This window comes from Scyliorhinus torazame, chromosome 1, assembly GCF_047496885.1.
Source record: "Scyliorhinus torazame isolate Kashiwa2021f chromosome 1, sScyTor2.1, whole genome shotgun sequence".
NCBI classification, from domain to species: domain Eukaryota; kingdom Metazoa; phylum Chordata; class Chondrichthyes; order Carcharhiniformes; family Scyliorhinidae; genus Scyliorhinus; species Scyliorhinus torazame.
In genome coordinates this window covers 80,677,069-80,693,692 of record NC_092707.1, presented here as the reverse complement: position 1 = coordinate 80,693,692, position 16,624 = coordinate 80,677,069, and the positions used below count along the sequence as shown (strand labels likewise).

The 16,624-nt window shown below is 47.9% G+C and overlaps 1 protein-coding gene across 1 annotated transcript in view; it reads right to left on the bottom strand.

Moving 5' to 3' along the window:
* Positions 1-16,624, bottom strand: part of LOC140409034 (coiled-coil domain-containing protein 60-like) — a 128,529-nt gene that overhangs the window by 50,883 nt on the left and 61,022 nt on the right. The window contains exon 5 of the mRNA XM_072497072.1: positions 14,911-15,096. Within this exon, the coding sequence (XP_072353173.1) occupies positions 14,911-15,096 (186 nt within the window). The remainder of the gene's footprint in view (positions 1-14,910; positions 15,097-16,624) is intronic.

Sequence of the window (16,624 nt, the reverse complement as noted above, 5' to 3'; positions counted from 1 at the left end):
ACATTGCCAAATGGAACTCCCTTCTAGTAATTGCAATAATCTACAGTGTAATTCAGACACTCCGACTCCGTAAATGGCGAGCAAAAGCCTGCTGCTCCCCGATATATACAGTCCGATCCCCCTTCTTTGGAATTTCAGAATATACATTCCAACGAGAAGAAAAATTCCAAGGGAAGGATACACCATCTGGTAGTTAACTAAAACAGTTAAAGACAGTATCAAACTTTTAAAAAAGGCATTTAGGTGCACAAAGATGGGTGACAGATTAGAAGATTAGAGACAATATAAAAACAAGAAAAAATTACTACTAATAATAATAATTAAAAATGATTATTAGTGCCACAAGTAGGCTAAAATTAACATTGCAATTAAGTTACCGTGAAAATCCCCTAGTCGCCACACTCCGGCGCCTGTTCGGGTGAACTGAGGGAGAATTCAGAATATTCAATTCACCTAACAAGCACGACTTTCGGGACTTGTGTGAGGAAACTGGTGCACCCGGAGGAAACTCACACAAACACAAGGAGAACGTGCAGACTCCGCACAGACAGTGACCCATGCTGGGAATCCAACTCGGGTCCCTGCCGCTGTGAAGCAACCGTGCTAACCAGTACATTTTTATAATATATAGTGTCATGTGAGAGTACCTTTAAGAAATGGGTGTTCAGAATGGGTGTATATATAAATATCTGTAGTGAGAGTACCTTTAAGAAATGGGTGTTTATAAATTGGTGTGTATATAAATATCTGTAGTGAGAGTACCTTTAAGAGAGTACCGTGGGCAGCACGGTAGCCTTGTGGATAGCACAATTGCTTCACAGCTCCAGGGTCCCAGGTTCGATTCCGGCTTGGGTCACTGTCTGTGCGGAGTCTGCACATCCTCCCCGCGTGTGCGTGGGTTTCCTCCTGGTCCTCCGATTTCCTCCCACAGTCCAAAGATGTGCAGGTTAGGTGGATTGGCCATGATAAATTGCCCTTAGTGTTGGGTGGGGTTACTGGGTTATGGGGATAGGGTGTAGGTGTTGACCTTGGGTAGGGTGCTCTTTCCAAGAGCCGGTGCAGACTCGATGGGCCGAATGGCCTCCTTCACTGTAATTTCTATGATAATCTATGATAATCTATGAAAAGATTATTGAGGGAAAATTAGAGCATGCGCGAAAGCTTGCTGGAAATATAAACACAGATAGTAAGCAAGGTAAGTGCATTTCAAGCACTAAGTGCATCCCAATCACTAATGCGTGTGATTTCACTGCACTTACCCTTCTTTGATGTGGGCAATGTTTACAAACATTGGAGTTTCACCACTTAGGACACTGAAGTGTGAAAGTATATGAATGGATCAAAGCTCCAAATGTTTTTTTCTGAGCTGTCAATCACAGACCACTATTCAAAAGCTATGAATGGCTTGCAAATAGTGGATCTCTGGGAACCAGGTGCAGGAACAAATGCTCTCCTTCTGAGGAGTGGACATGTGGAGCTGCAGTTTTTCATAGAATTTACAGTGCAGAAGGAGGCCATTCGGCCCATCGAGTCTGCACCGGCTCTTGGAAGAGCACCCTACCCAAGGTCCACACCCCCACCCTATCCCCACAACCCAACAACCCCACCCAACACTAAGGGCAATTTTGGACACGAAGGGCAATTTATCATGGCCAATCCACCTAACCTGCACATCTTTGGATTGTGGGAGGAAACCGGAGCACCCGGAGGAAACCCAAGCACACACGGGGAGAATGTGCAGACTCCGCACAGACAGTGACCCAAGCCGGAATCGAACCTGGGACCCTGGAACTGTGAAACAATTGTGCTATCCACAATGCTACCGTGCTGCCCCTGTCTGGACTGCTGTTCCAGACTGGGACCCCTTTTCTTAACAGAGGGGTCTTGTGGTGGGTGTGTCTGTGTGTTTGGGGGGGGTCTGTGTAGGGTGTTTCTTTGGGGTCCCCATGGGGGGCTCCCCTATGGCAGGGGTCTCTGTGGAGGGGGGGGGGGGGGCTTGAGGGGGTCTGCTAGAGGAGATGTGGGCAGGCAGTGCATTGTAGGGGTGGGAGGAGGCCCTCAGATGGGGTCAGATGGTCCTGACCAGCATGGCCCTGACGTGGTGGACCTCGCGGTTGGCCAAGCGGGAGTCGTTGCCCCATTGGCCCACCGCAAGGTCCACCATGTCAAGGCCATGCTGGTAAAAACCAGAAGTGATCCGCAGGAACCGGAGAATCACTGGAGGCTGGAACCTAGGGCGTCAGGCCCGCTAAATGGATGCAGATAGATGGGTCATTAAGACCCATTTGCATTTATTTACATCCCCCGCTGGCACGCAACGTGAACCTCATTCACGCCCAGCATGGGGGGGGTTGGAGCATCGCATTCGGGTCAGTGCCTGCATCGATCCTGATTTTCCCCCAGTGTATGTCCGATTTTCTGTCCCATCAAGGAATGCATTCCGTTATTCCGGGAGGAGAATCCCACCCCTATTTGTTTTGTACCATTGGTCTAAAGATACAATAGTTTAGAAAAAGAAACTGATGATGAGGAAAGAATCAAGGAAACCGGCAGAGTGGAGCAGCTTCAACAGATCAATTCATCAGCAGATTAACAGAACATCAAAAATCACTGGCACCGGATTTTGGGGCAACCATTTAAAGGAAGGGCTGGGACCAATTTAAAACTGGCAATCCGAGGACAGGCTGCAGGGCTCGCTACGCGCAGTACATGAGACACGGAGGTAGAGCGGGGCAGGGGGTCCAAGTGGTGAAAAGGAATGTCCTGCCAAGGTCCCTATTTGATCTTTATTCCGAAGGCCTTTTTCCGGAAGTTGGACGGAGTAATTTCGGAGTTTATATGGACGGGGAAGGTGCCAAGTGTAAAGAGGGCCCTGCTACAGAGGCAGAGGCAGAAAGGTAGGTTGGCGTTACCAAACCTGCTGCACTACTATTGGGCAGCGAATGTGGAGGAGTGAGGCAGTGGTGGGAAGGAGAGGGGTTAGAATGGGTTAGGATGGAGGAACAGACCGTATGCCGTCCAGCCGGAAGGCCATGGTCATGGCGGTGCTACCGCTGGCACCGAGGAGATATACTGAGAGCCCAGTTGTACAGTCCATGATTAGGGTGTGGATCCAGCGGAGGAGAAACATTCGGATGGATGGGATTTTGGTGTTAACACCGTTGTGTGAGAACCATGAGATCAAACCGGGGGAGACGGATGGGATGTATAAGAGGTGGAGGAGGTGAGGGCGAGGGATTTATATTTGGAGGAGAGATTCACAAGTCTGGAAGAGCTACCGGAGAGGGTAGAGCTCCCAAAGGGCAGTGAATTTAGGTATTTACAAGTGAGGGACTTCGCACGGAAGGTGTGGAAGGATTTCCCAGGCTGCCAAAATCTGCCCTTTTGGAACTGCTTCCGGATGTAGAAGGGGAGGGTAGGATTGGAGACATATACGGGTGGCTGGGGGAGCAGGGGGTAGCGCAAGTGGGGAGGATCAAGGAAAAATGGAAGGAGGAGTTGGTTGGGGAAATAGGTTGGGGTGTGTGGAATGAGACACTCCGCAGGGTAAATTCAACCTCCTCATGTGCGAAGATGAGTTCGATACAGTTCAAGGTGGTACACAGGGTACACATAATTCGGGAGAGGATGAGGTTTTTTTTCCAGGGGGTGGCAGTTGAGTGTGAGAAGTGTGGGGGTAGAGGTCGGGCATGATCCTATAGTGGTGATTTTGGGGGTTTCAAAATACTAGAGCTGATGGAGGGGAGGAAGGCCGATGTCATGGCCTTCGCTTCTCTGGTTGCCCGCCGAAGAATTTTCCTGGAATGGCGGTCGACAATGTCACCAGGGTGGCCACCTGGCATGGGGACCTGTATGAGTTTCTCCGGTTGGAGAAGATAAATTTGAATTGAGGAGTTGAGCGGAGGGCTTTGAGGCCCCTGTGGGGATTGTTCATGGCCATTTTTGAGAAATTGTTTGTCGTGGGGGGAGGGGTGAAAAAGGGAAGAACTTGTACAGACTGTAAAATTGTGAGTTGGGGAGAATATTCCCCAGATTATTTATGTTTTTGTATTTTTGAATATATTTGGAATAAAATACATTTTTAAAAAATTCATCTCCATTTCCTTTTTCAGTCCTAATTTCTTATAGTTTGTTATAACCTGCACGAGATCTACGGGGTTGGAGCAATCAGTCTCCCCATGAGTCTTGCCGAATACAAGCTCCCTCGCTAAGGGAGCAGGGAGCCTGAGGACATTTATGATTGAGATCTGTATTACATCGGCCAGGTATGGGACCGACAGAGCAGATCCGGTTGGGATCCGATGCATATGGTATATATAATTGCTTTGCAATAACCCAAGTTTTCTCTTGACCAATTCGGTTCGGACTCCTTTGTGTCCAACAAAAAGTTTAAATTCACATCTCATGCAACTCGAGTCTTTTGTGATCCATTCAAAACCTTCACATGAATGCAACCTGCTTGCTAAGCGGTAATAATAATAATAATGAGGCGGCACGGTGGCGCAGTGGTTAGCACTGCTGCTTCATGTGCTGAGGACCCGGGTTCGATCACGGCCCCAGGTCACTGTCCATGTGGAGTTTGCACATTTTCCCCATGTCTGCGTGGATCTCACCCCCACAACCCAAAGATGTGCAGGGTAGGTGGATTGGCCGCACTAAATTGCCCCTTAATTGGAAAAAATAATTGGGTACTATAAATTTATTAAAATAATTATAATAATTATAATATAAGTGTCACAAATACACTTACATTAACACTGCAATGAACTACTATGAAAAATATAACAAAAAATTTGTATTGATTATACATAAGTGTAATCCCTCATATTGAAATAAGGATGTCATGGAGGCATTCAATCGACCTGTGGGAATTAAGATGCTGTAATCAAATGATTTAAGACAGTTGTTGGTACTTCAATCCACAGGACGTGCTCCAGGGACGAAACTCTCCGGAAACGACGCGATGTCCGCTGACTGGCACCCAAAGCGGCGCCAATCAGACGGGCATCGCGCCGCCCCAAAGGTGCGGAATGCTCCGCATCTTTGGGGGCCGAGCCCCAACATTGAGGGGCTAGGCCGACGCCGGAGGAATTTCCGCCCGCCAGCTGGCGGAAACGGCCTTTGTTGCCCCGCCAGCTGGCGCGGAAATGACATCTCCGGGCGGCACATGCGCGGGAGCGTCAGCGGCCGCTGACAGTTTCCCACGCATGCGCAGTGGGGAGAGTCTCTTCCACCTCCGCCATGGTGGAGACCGTGGCGGAGGCGGAAGGGAAAGAGTGCCCCCACGGCACAGGCCCGCCCGCGGATCGGTGGGCCCCGATCGCGGGCCAGGCCACCGTGGGGGCACCCCCCGGGGTCAGATCGCCCGCGCCCCCCCAGGACCCCAGAGCCCGCCCACGCCGCCTTGTCCCGCCGGTAAGTTAGGTGATTTAATTTACGCCGGCGGGACAGGCAATTTATCGGCGGGACTTCGGCCCATACGGGCCGGAGAATCGAGCGGGGGGGCCCGCCAACCGGCGCAGCGCGATTCCCGCCCCCGCCGAATATCCGGTGCCGGAGACTTCGGCAACCGGCGGGGGCGGGATTCACGGTCGGAGAATGTCGCCCCAGATCTCTGGATGTATACATACTTTGAGAGTACTGTTAGATAAAAGCTTAACATGTCCACTGCTAAAAGATCCATAGCAACTATTTCCAAGGATTAACTGACATCATTCACTTCAAGTTCACATTAGGCTGAAGTTTTAGTTTTAAAAAGGTAATAAAAAGCTAGGGCTGGTCGAGAGTGAGCTGTAAAAAGGCTTAGATTCAAATTGAGGGGTGTATTAAACAATCTGAGCAACTAATGGAGCTTGACTGAATTCACATAGCAAATTATCACTCACTCTGGACAAGACAACACGGGTGTTATGATATAAAAATGGAAGAGGAAGGAAGTATAAGAAAAGGAAACAATGTGGCAGAGTAGAACTTGCCACACAACATCTGAAATAATTAGGGCTTCATCAATGAACGCGTCTCCCTCTTCCTGATCGTGAGGTCCATGCGGAATAGGGCAGCACGGTAGCATTGTGGATAGCACAATTGCTTCACAGCGCCAGGATCCCAGGTTCGATTCCGGCTTGGGTCACTGTCTGTGCGGAGTCTGCACATTCTCCCCGTGTGTGCGTGGGTTTCCTTCGGGTGCTCCGGTTTCCTCCCACAGTCCAAAGATGTGCAGGTTAGGTGGATTGGCCATGATAAATTGCCCTTAGTGTCCAAAATTGCCCTTCGTGTTGGGTGGGGTTACTGGGTTAGGGTTGAGGTGTGGACCTTGGGTACGGTGCTCTTTCCAAGAGCCAGTGCTGACTCGATGGGCCGAATGGCCTCCTTCTGCACTGTAAATTCTATGATAAGAACCAACAGCCAGTCCCTACAGTTAATCAGGTGATATGTTAAGTAAGGGGATTCCGAAAGAGGGTTTCTGGTTACCATAATGAAGACAGCAACCTTCAGCGAAGACAGGTGTAGCCTAATCCAGGTTGTCCTACCACTGCTCAGTCAGTGGCAAAGCACCTCCTATCTAATCTTCATAAAGTCCATGTTGGGGCAGCTACAAGACTTTTTTCCAGGATATTCTTTGCTATAACATGGAGAGATGGTGGCCTAGTGGGGTATGTCACTGGGCTAGTAGTCTGGAGATCCAGTCTATTGGTCTGGGGACAAGGGTTCAAATCCTACAAGAGCAGCTGGTGGAAGGTAAATTCAATTCATAAATCTAGAATTGAAACTTACTCTCGATAATGGTGACCATCGATTGTCATTTTAAAAAATCCCATCTGGTTCACTAATGCCCTTTCGGGAAGGAAATCTGGCGTCCTTACCCAGTCAGGCCTACACATGACTCCAAATCCATAGCAATATGGTTGACTCTTAGCTGCTCTTTGCAGTGGCCGGGCAAGCCATTCAGTTCAAGGGCAGTTAGGGATGGGCAATAATTGCTGGCCTTGCCAGCAATGACCACAACCCATGAAAGAATGAAGAATATCACCTGACGTTTGGTGGATATCAGACAGTTTTTAACCCTGCCTACCCAGCAGAAACCAGGCGGACAAACAGTGAATATGCTCAGACATCTCCAGTGTCTTCCCATAGGTTCCAATCGTGATCGGCTCCTCTGAGCATTCACACCTGGAAGCCAACATGTGCAGATTGGGCAGTGATGAGACAACTGCCGCCCAATTTTAAGTTGAGCTCTTGATGGTTTCCCATCAGAACAATCCAGTTGGAAGACGATCCAGAGCCTGAAGAGACCCAGAGGTTGAATGTACCTTTTTTTCTAATCTTTCTATGGGAAGCAAGAGATGAAATTGCAGAGCCGTTGGCAATTATCTTTTCATCCTCACTGTCAACAGGGGTGGTACCAGGGGATTGGAGAGTGGCGAATGTCGTGCCCCTGTTCAAAAAAGGAACTAGGGATAACCCTGGGAATTACAGGCCAGTTAGTCTTACTTCGGTGGTAGGCAAAGTAATGGAAAGGGTACTGAAGGATAGGATTTCTGAGCATCTGGAAAGACACTGCTTGATTAGGGATAGTCAGCACGGATTTGTGAGGGGTAGGTCTTGCCGAACAAATCTTATTGAATTCTTTGAGGAGGTGACCAAGCATGTGGATGAAGGTAAAGCAGTGGATGTAGTGTACATGGATTTTAGTAAGGCATTTGATAAAGTTCCCCATGGTAGGCTTATGCAGAAAGTAAGGAGGCATGGGATAGTGGGAAATTTGGCCAGTTGGATAACAAACTGGCTAACCGATAGAAGTCAGAGAGTGGTGGTGGATGGCAAATATTCAGCCTGGATCCCAGTTACCAGTGGCGTACCGCAGGGATCAGTTCTGGGTCCTCTGCTGTTTGTGATTTTCATTAATGACTTGGATGAGGGAGTTGAAGGGTGGGTCAGTAAATTTGCAGACGATACAAAGATTGGTGGAGTTGTGGATAGTAAGGAGGGCTGTTGTCGGCTGCAAAGAGACATAGATAGGATGCAGAGCTGGGCTGAGAAGTGGCAGATGGAGTTTAACCCTGAAAAGTGTGAGGTTGTCCATTTTGGAAGGACAAATATGAATGCGGAATACAGGGTTAACGGTAGAGTTCTTGGCAATGTGGAGGAGCAGAGAGATCTTGGGGTCTATGTTCATACATCTTTGAAAGTTGCCACTCAAGTGGATAGAGCTGTGAAGAAGGCCTATGGTGTGCTCGCGTTCATTAACAGAGGGATTGAATTTAAGAGCCGTGAGGTGATGATGCAGCTGTACAAAACTTTGGTAAGGCCACATTTGGAGTACTGTGTACAGTTCTGGTCGCCTCATTTTAGGAAGGATGTGGAAGCTCTGGAAAAGGTGCAAAGAAGATTTACCAGGATGTTGCCTGGAATGGAGAGTAGGTCTTACGAGGAAAGGTTGAGGGTGCTAGGCCTTTTCTCATTAGAGCGGAGAAGGATGAGGGGCGACTTGATAGAGGTTTATAAGATGATCAGGGGAATAGATAGAGTAGACAGTCAGAGACTTTTTCCCCGGGTGGAACACACCATTACAAGGGGACATAAATTTAAGGTGAAAGGTGGAAGATATAGGAGGGATATCAGAGGTAGGTTCTTTACCCAGAGAGTAGTGGGGGCATGGAATGCACTGCCTGTGGAAGTAGTTGAGTCGGAAACATTAGGGACCTTCAAGCAGCTATTGGATAGGTACATGGATGACGGTAAAATTATATAGTGTAGATTTATTTGTTCTTAAGGGCAGCACGGTAGCATTGTGCATAGCACAATTGCTTCACAGCTCCATGGTCCCAGGTTCGATTCCGGATTGGGTCATTGTCTGTGCGGAGTCTGCACGTCCTCCCCGTGTCTGCGTGGGTTTCCTCCGGGTACTCCGGTTTCCTCCCACAGTCCAAAGATGTGCGGGTGAGGTGAATTGGCCTATGATAAATTGCCCTTAATGTCCAAATTGCCCTTGGTGTTGGGTGGAGGTGTTGAGTTTGGGTAGGGTGCTCTTTCCAAGAGCCGGTGCAGACTCAAAGGGCCGAATGGCCTCCTTCTGCACTGTAAATTCAATGATAATCTATGATTAATCTAGGACAAAGGTTCGGCACAACATCGTGGGCCGAAGGGCCTGTTCTGTGCTGTATTTTCTATGTTCTATGTTCTTCCTGGATCCCACCAGAAATGTTTCAGCCTCCTTCCAAACTCCCAAATTCACTCGCAACCACTTACCCATGTGCTTGGGACCATTTCTTCAGGTCCTGCAATAGGGGTCCTGTCATCCGACACGTTACTTGCACCCACCAGTCGGCCCAGCTGTTACTTCCCACCAGGTTATGTGGGACACTGACGTGGCCTTTACAAAGCAAGTCCAAGATTAAAAATTTCCCAGACCTCAGGTTGCCAATGAATTGATGATTTGCCAGCTGCTCCACTCCCCACCCGCATGTCTCCTGCCCAGATTTAAAGTTGGGGTTTATATACTTGAGAGGACTGGTCACCATTTTGGTGCTCGCTGGTCACATTTCTGTTTAATTAAATTGTACCTCGGCTAATTTTATGTGCATGAAGCTTAGCTGCACAGAAGTGCAATACTCTCCAACCAAGAAGCAGAGAGCTAGAGTTGAATTCCACAATGTTTTGCGCATTACCTCCCCAAGTTGAGCTCACCAACTTATTTAAGGGGCCATTTCAGCTCATGATCCTCTATGCTACTTGAGATGGGCCTTGAAGGTAACTGAGCAACCTTGAGTTAATCTGGATTTAATGGTATTAGATCATGTGACAGCTGATTCAATACAAGGTGATGTCGGGGTGAAAGTTGTTCATATAGTGGCACTTTGAGCTGCATTATGCAGACTTACACTACATTCTTGGCAGCAGGTAGTGGTGCAGGACATCGCTGCATGATATAATGTTAATGATGGGTCTTTTTCCAATTGGCAGGTAGTGACTAGGGGGGTACCACAGGGATCTGTGCTAGAACCCCAACGGTTCACATTATATATTAATGATTTGGATGAGGGAACTAGATGTATTATCTCCAAATTTGCAGATGATACTAAGTTGGGTGGGAGGGTGAGCTGTGAGGAGGATGCAGAGATGCTTCAGCGGGATTTGGACAGGCTGAGTGAGTGGACATATAAATGGCAGATGCAGTATAATGTGGATAAGTGTGAGGTCATCCAATTCGGTATCAAAAATAGGAAGGCAGATGATTATTTGAACGGGTAAATTGAGAGAAGTGGATACTCAGCAATACCTTGGTGTCCTCGTGCATCAGTGACTGTAAGGAAGTGTTCAGGTACAGCAGGCAGCAAAGAAGGCAAATGGTTTGATGATCTTCATAGCGAGAGGATTTGAGTATAGGAATAGAGATGTTTGTTTTTTGAATTTAGAGTACACAATTCTTTTTTTTCCAATTAAGGGGCAATTTAGCATGACCAATCCTAGCCTGCACATCTTTTGGGTTGTGAGGGTGAGACCCACGCAGTCACAGGAAGAGTGTGCAAACTCCACATGGACAGTGACCAGGGCTGGGATCGAACCCGGGTCCTCAGCGCCGTGAGGCAGGAGTGCTAACCACTGTGCCATCCTGGGAATAGGGATGTTTTACTGCAATTGTCTCGGGCATTGGTGAGGCCACACCTGGAGTATTCTGTGCAGTTTTGGTGTCCTTATCTGAGGAAGGATGTTTGTGCTGTGGAGGTAGTGCAGTGAAGGTTTACCAGGCTGATTCCTGGGAAGTCATATGAGGAGAGACTAAGTCAAAACAAAGAACAAAGAAATGTACAGCACAGGAACAGGCCCTTCGGCCCTCCAAGCCTGTGTCGACCATGCTGCCCGACTAAACTAAAATCTTCCACACTTCCTGGGTCCGTATCCCTCTATTCCCATCCTATTCATGTATTTGTCAAGATGCCCCTTAAATGTCACTATCGTCCCTGCTTCCACCACATCCTCCGGTAGCGAGTTCCAGGCACCCACTACCCTCTTGTATAAAAAACTTGCCTCGTACATCTACTCTAAACCTTGCCCCTCGCACCTTAAACCTATGTCCGCTAGTAATTGACCCCTCTACCCTGGGGAAAAGCCTCTGGCTATCCACTCTGTCTATGTCCCTCATAATTTTGTAGACCTCTATCAGGTCGCCCCTCAACCTCCGTCGTTCCAATGAGAACAAACTGAGTTTATTCAACCGCTCCACAAAGCTAATGCCCTCCATACCAGGCAACATTCTGGTAAATGTCTTCTGCACTCTTTCTAAAGCTTCCACATCCTTCTGGTAGTGTGGCGACCAGAATTGAACACAACACTCCAAGTGTGGCCTAACTAAGATTCCATACAGCTGCAACATGACTTGCCAATTCTTATACTCAATGCCCCGGCCAATGAAGGCAAGCATGCCGTATGCCTTCTTGACTACCTTCTCCACCTGTGTTGCCCCTTTCAGTGACCTGTGGACCTGTACACCTAGATCTCTCTGACTTTCAATACTCTTGAGGGTTCTACCATTCACTGTATATTCCTTACCTGCATTAGACCTTCCAAAATGCATTACCTCACATTTGTCAGGATTAAACACCATCTGCCATCTCTCCGCCCGAGTCTCCAAACAATCTAAATCCTGCTGTATCCTCTGACAGTTCTCATCTCTATCCACAATTCCACCAACCTTTGTGTCGTCTGCAAACTTACTAATCAGACCAGTTACATTTTCCTCCAAATCATTTATATATACTACAAACAGCAAAGGTCCCAGCACTGATCCCTGCGGAACACCACTAGTCACAGCCCTCCAATTAGAAAAGCATCCTTCCATTGCTACTCTCTGCCTTCTATGACCTAGCCAGTTCTGTATCCACCTTGCCAGCTCACCCCTGATCCCGTGTGACTTCACCTTTTGTACTAGTCTACCATGAGGTCAAAGGCCTTACTGAAGTCCATATAGACAACATCCACTGCCCTACCTGTATCAATCATCTTTGTCACCTCCTCGAAAAACTCTATCAAGTTAGTGAGACACGACCTCCCCTTCTCAAAACCATGCTGCCTCTTGCTAATACGTCCATTTGCTTCCAAATGGGAGTAGATCCTGTCTTGAAGAATTCTCTCCAGTAATTTCCCTACCACTGATGTAAGGCTCACCGGCCTGTAGTTCCCTGAATTATCCTTGCTACCCTTCTTAAACAGAGGAACAACATTGGCTATTCTCCAGTCCTCCGGGTCATCACCTGAAGACAGTGAGGATCCAAAGATTTCTGTCAAGGCCTCAGTAATTTCCTCTCTAGCCTCCTTCAATATTCTGGGGTAGATCCCATCAGGCCCTGGGGACTTATCTACCTTAATATTTTTCAAGATGCCCAACACCTCATCTTTTTGGATCTCAATGTGACCCAGGCTATCTACACACCCTTCTCCAGACTCAACATCTACCATTTCCTTCTCTTTGGTGAATACTGATGCAAAGTATTCATTTAGTACCTCACCCATTTCCTCTGGCTCCACACATAGGTTCCCTTGCCTATCCTTCAGTGGGACAACCCTTTCCCTGGCTACCCTCTTGCTTTTAATGTACGTGTAAAAAGCTTTGGGATTTCCCTTAACCCTATTTGCCAATGACTTTTCGTGACCCCTTCTCGCCCTCCTGACTCCTTGCTTAAGTTCCTTCCTACTTTCCTTATATTCCACACAGGCTTCGCCTGTTCCCAGCCTTTTAGCCCTGACAAATGCCTCCTTTTTCTTTTTGACAAGGCCTACAATATCTCTTGTTATCCAAGGTTCCCGAAAATTGGTTAGGATTATATTCATTGGAGTTTAGAAGAGTGAAAGGGGATCTCATAGAAACTTTAAAAATTCCAACAGGATTAGACAGGGCAAATTCAGAAAGAATGTTCAGGGAAGTCCAGAACCAGGGGTCATAGTTTGAGGATAAGAGCTAAATCCTTTTAGAACTGAGGCGATGAGAAATTTCTTCTTCCAGAGAGTGGTGAATTTGTGGAATTCACTATCACAGAAAGTAGTTGAGGCCAAGATGTTCTGTAATTTCAAGGAGGAGTTAGATATAGCTCTTGGGTCTAAAGGGATCAAGGGATGGGGGAGGATGCTGGATCAGGATATTGAACTTGATGATCAGCCATGAATGGCGGAGCAGGCTCGAAGGGCTGAAAGGCCTCCTCTTGCTTCTATTTTCAATGGACCTATGTTTGTATGTAAGATATCAACGAAGAATGGCACATAGTTGTACAGATAGTTAGAAGCAACATTATACTGACCTATTTCTCGATCATTGGTTTCTTGTAAAATTATGGCATGATTAAGGCAGAACTGTGACAATATGGGGCGACATTCTCCGACCCCCCGCCGGGTCGGAGAATCGCCGGGGGCTGGCGTGAATCTCGCCCCCGCCGGTTGCCGAAGTCTCCGGCACCAGAGATTCGGCGGGGGTGGGAATCGGGCAGCGCCGGTTGGCGGGCCCCCCCGCTCGATTCTCCAGCCCGGATGGGCCGAAGTCCCGCCGATAAATTGCCTGTCCTGCCGGCGTGGATTAAACCACCTTTTGAACGGCGGGACAAGGCGGCGTGGGCGGGCTCCGGGGTCCTGGGGGGGGCGCGGGGCGTTCTGGCCCCGGAGGGTGCCCCCACGGTGGCCTGGCCCGCGATCAGGGCCCACCGATCCACGGGCGGGCCTGTGCTGTGGAGGCACTCTTTCCCTTCCGCCTCCGCCACGGTCTCCACCATGGCGGAGGCGGAAGAGACTCCCTCCACAGCGCATGCGCGGGAATGCTGTCAGCGGCCGCTGACACTCCCGCGCATGCGCCGCCCCGAGATGTCATTTCCATGCCAGCTGGCAGGGCAACAAAGGCCGTTTCCGCCAGCTGGCGGGGGGGAAATTCCTCCGGTGTTGGCCTAGCCCCTCAATGTTGGGGCTTGGCCCCCAAAGATGCGGAGATTTTGCACCTTTGGGGTGGCACGATGCCTGTCTGATTGGCGCCGTTTTGGGCGCCAGTCGGCGGACATCGCGCCGTTTCGGGAGAATTTCGCCCCTGGTCTTTGATACACTGGGCTTGTCACCAATTTTTGAATTAATTACCGATAACTGGCATTTCCTTACTCAGGATTGTCCCAAATCAGAAGAGCAGAAGGAGGGCATTCAATGCATTGAGTCTGCACCCACCTTCAAACAGTACCCTCGGCCCACTCTCCCGCCCTATCCCCATAACTCCATTTCACATTTGGGCACACTAAGGGGCAATTTCGCATGGCAAATCTACCTAACATGCACATCTTTGGACTGTGGGAGGAAACCAGAGCAACCGGAAATAAACTCAAACATAGGGAGAAAGTGCAAACTCCACACAGACAGTCACCCAAAGTCAGAATCGACTCCGGGTCCCTGGCATTGTAAGGCAGCAGGGCTAACCATTATGCCACCATGCCACATCATTTCAAGAAGGGTGCAAGGTGCAGGCGATGCAAAAAGGGAGAGTATGGGCCCCCAAAAGTGTAAGTCCGCCTCTGCCCAATGCCAGGAAAGAATCACTTCTGCCTGGCAACCAATTGTCCTAGAGCACTTCTGCATTGCATTTAAAAATATTTGGGGCAGTTAATTCTGCAAAGGATGCTCCCTAGAACATTGCAGGCCAAGGATGCCAAGGCAGACACATAACCTATACAGAAAACTGCAGAAACTTAACACATAGAAAATCATCTTTAGAATAAAATATAACCTTGTTTCTTTCACTGTAAATAAAAATAAGTTTGAAGCAAATTTCTCTCCTGAGGAATTTCGAGCACTATTTATGATAACAGAAAATGGTGAAGGTTTAACAGTGAAATGTAGTTATATCAAATCAGCATTGTATGCCTCTCAGAATATCAAAGAATCACTTACCGCTTTAATTCTTCTTGCTCTTCTTCCGATTCCTCATCTGAAGAGAACTTGGGTGGTTGCAATTCTTTACTGCGTTTCTCCATTAGTTTCTTCTGCTCCATTAGCAGCACACTTTGTTTCTCCTCCTCCTCTCTCTTCAAGCGTTTGAAGAAACCTTGTCCTCGTTTAGCTGTGTTTACCAACTGCCTGTCAAATGAGTGCAAAATATATTGCATAACTATAAAAAACAAAATATCACCTTGGCAGCAGATAGAAGGCAAGTTTTTCAACACATTCCTCCTTCAGCTATTAAAGTTGGATGGTCCAGGCTGCAGTTTACCAGGTGATATTTGTATTAACATTTTTTAAGAGGCACCAGCCACAGTTCTTCCTTGAGGGCCATTCTCAAATGTCCTTCTATTAGCTGGATTACAAAATGATGGGACATTGATCAATCCTTTTAGTAGTTATTTTACAGGCTGTATGGATTGTGCAATAGCATTGGCTCCCTCATTGCATTCCATTGCTTTCCCTTGTGGAGGTAAAGGAAAAGGAATATTTTTGAAGCACAGTCATGGAATCATAGAATCCCGACAGTGCAGAGGAAGGCCATTCGGTCCATCAAGTCTGCACCGACCCACTGAAAGAGTACTCCCACTTCCCCACCTTATTCCTGTAACCCCGCAACCTAATCTACACATCCCTGGACACGAAGGGGCAATTTATCATGGCCAATCCACCTACCCTGCACATTTGGAGTATGGGAGGAAACCGGAGCACCCGGAGGAAACCCACGCATGCAGACACAGGGAAAACGTCCAAACTCCACACAATCACCCGAGGCCAAAATTGAATCTGGGTCCCTGGCGCTGTGAGACAGCAGTGCTAATCACTGTGCCACAATGCCGCCCATCAGTCAAGGTTCGACAGAGAAGACAGGCTAAAAGTCAGTTAGTGATCCAGCTTTACTGCACAGCAGAGGTAAGCCACAGGGAGATTCTGAATTGTAGCACAAGTATTCTTGCTTTGAAAACATTGGTGATATCAACATATATTAGCCACCAGGAACTGCATGCAAAGGGTGGATGAAGTGTGGTGGGAGTGCATAATGGACAGTGTTGCAGGAGAGCAGCATATTGGACGCTGCTGGGAGGGTTGCGGCATTCTGAACAGGGCTGGCTAGCGGGGGTGCAAGAGAAGAGTGGACGTGGGGAGGCAAAATTATGGAGGCTGGGGCTGGGCTCTGATTATGCAATGAATGTAGGAATTCCAGATATATTGTATTATCTGCACTTGCCGCAGTAATGGTTAAAAGCCTGGATTACGGTGTGAGTATGATTGCTGCTGTAATGTTTTTAAAGAATCCTGGTGTGAAAGGTTTTGGGAGCCAGAGGTACAATTACAGCATTGTGAAAGCTTGGGCTAATGGAATTTTGTTTGTATTAAGGGGGTTCCCTGTGGAATTGTGTTTCAGCTTGTTAAGATGTTCTAATTAATAGGAGGAGCTACGGTATTTCGCAGAAAAACAGTTAGTTGAATTTTCGTTTGAGATGTGAGCAGAGGTCAAGCTTTCACTTTCAGATATGTCTGTAGACAGATTAGAAGTTCCTTTCCAAGCAGTTCAGAATTGTGTGATTGGAAGGTGATCTGAAACAAGCTGAGAAGCAGCTTCTGAAGCAATACAGCCAGAGTTTCTGCATTCTCCTGACATGATTCAGGTGCTTTTAAAAGCAGT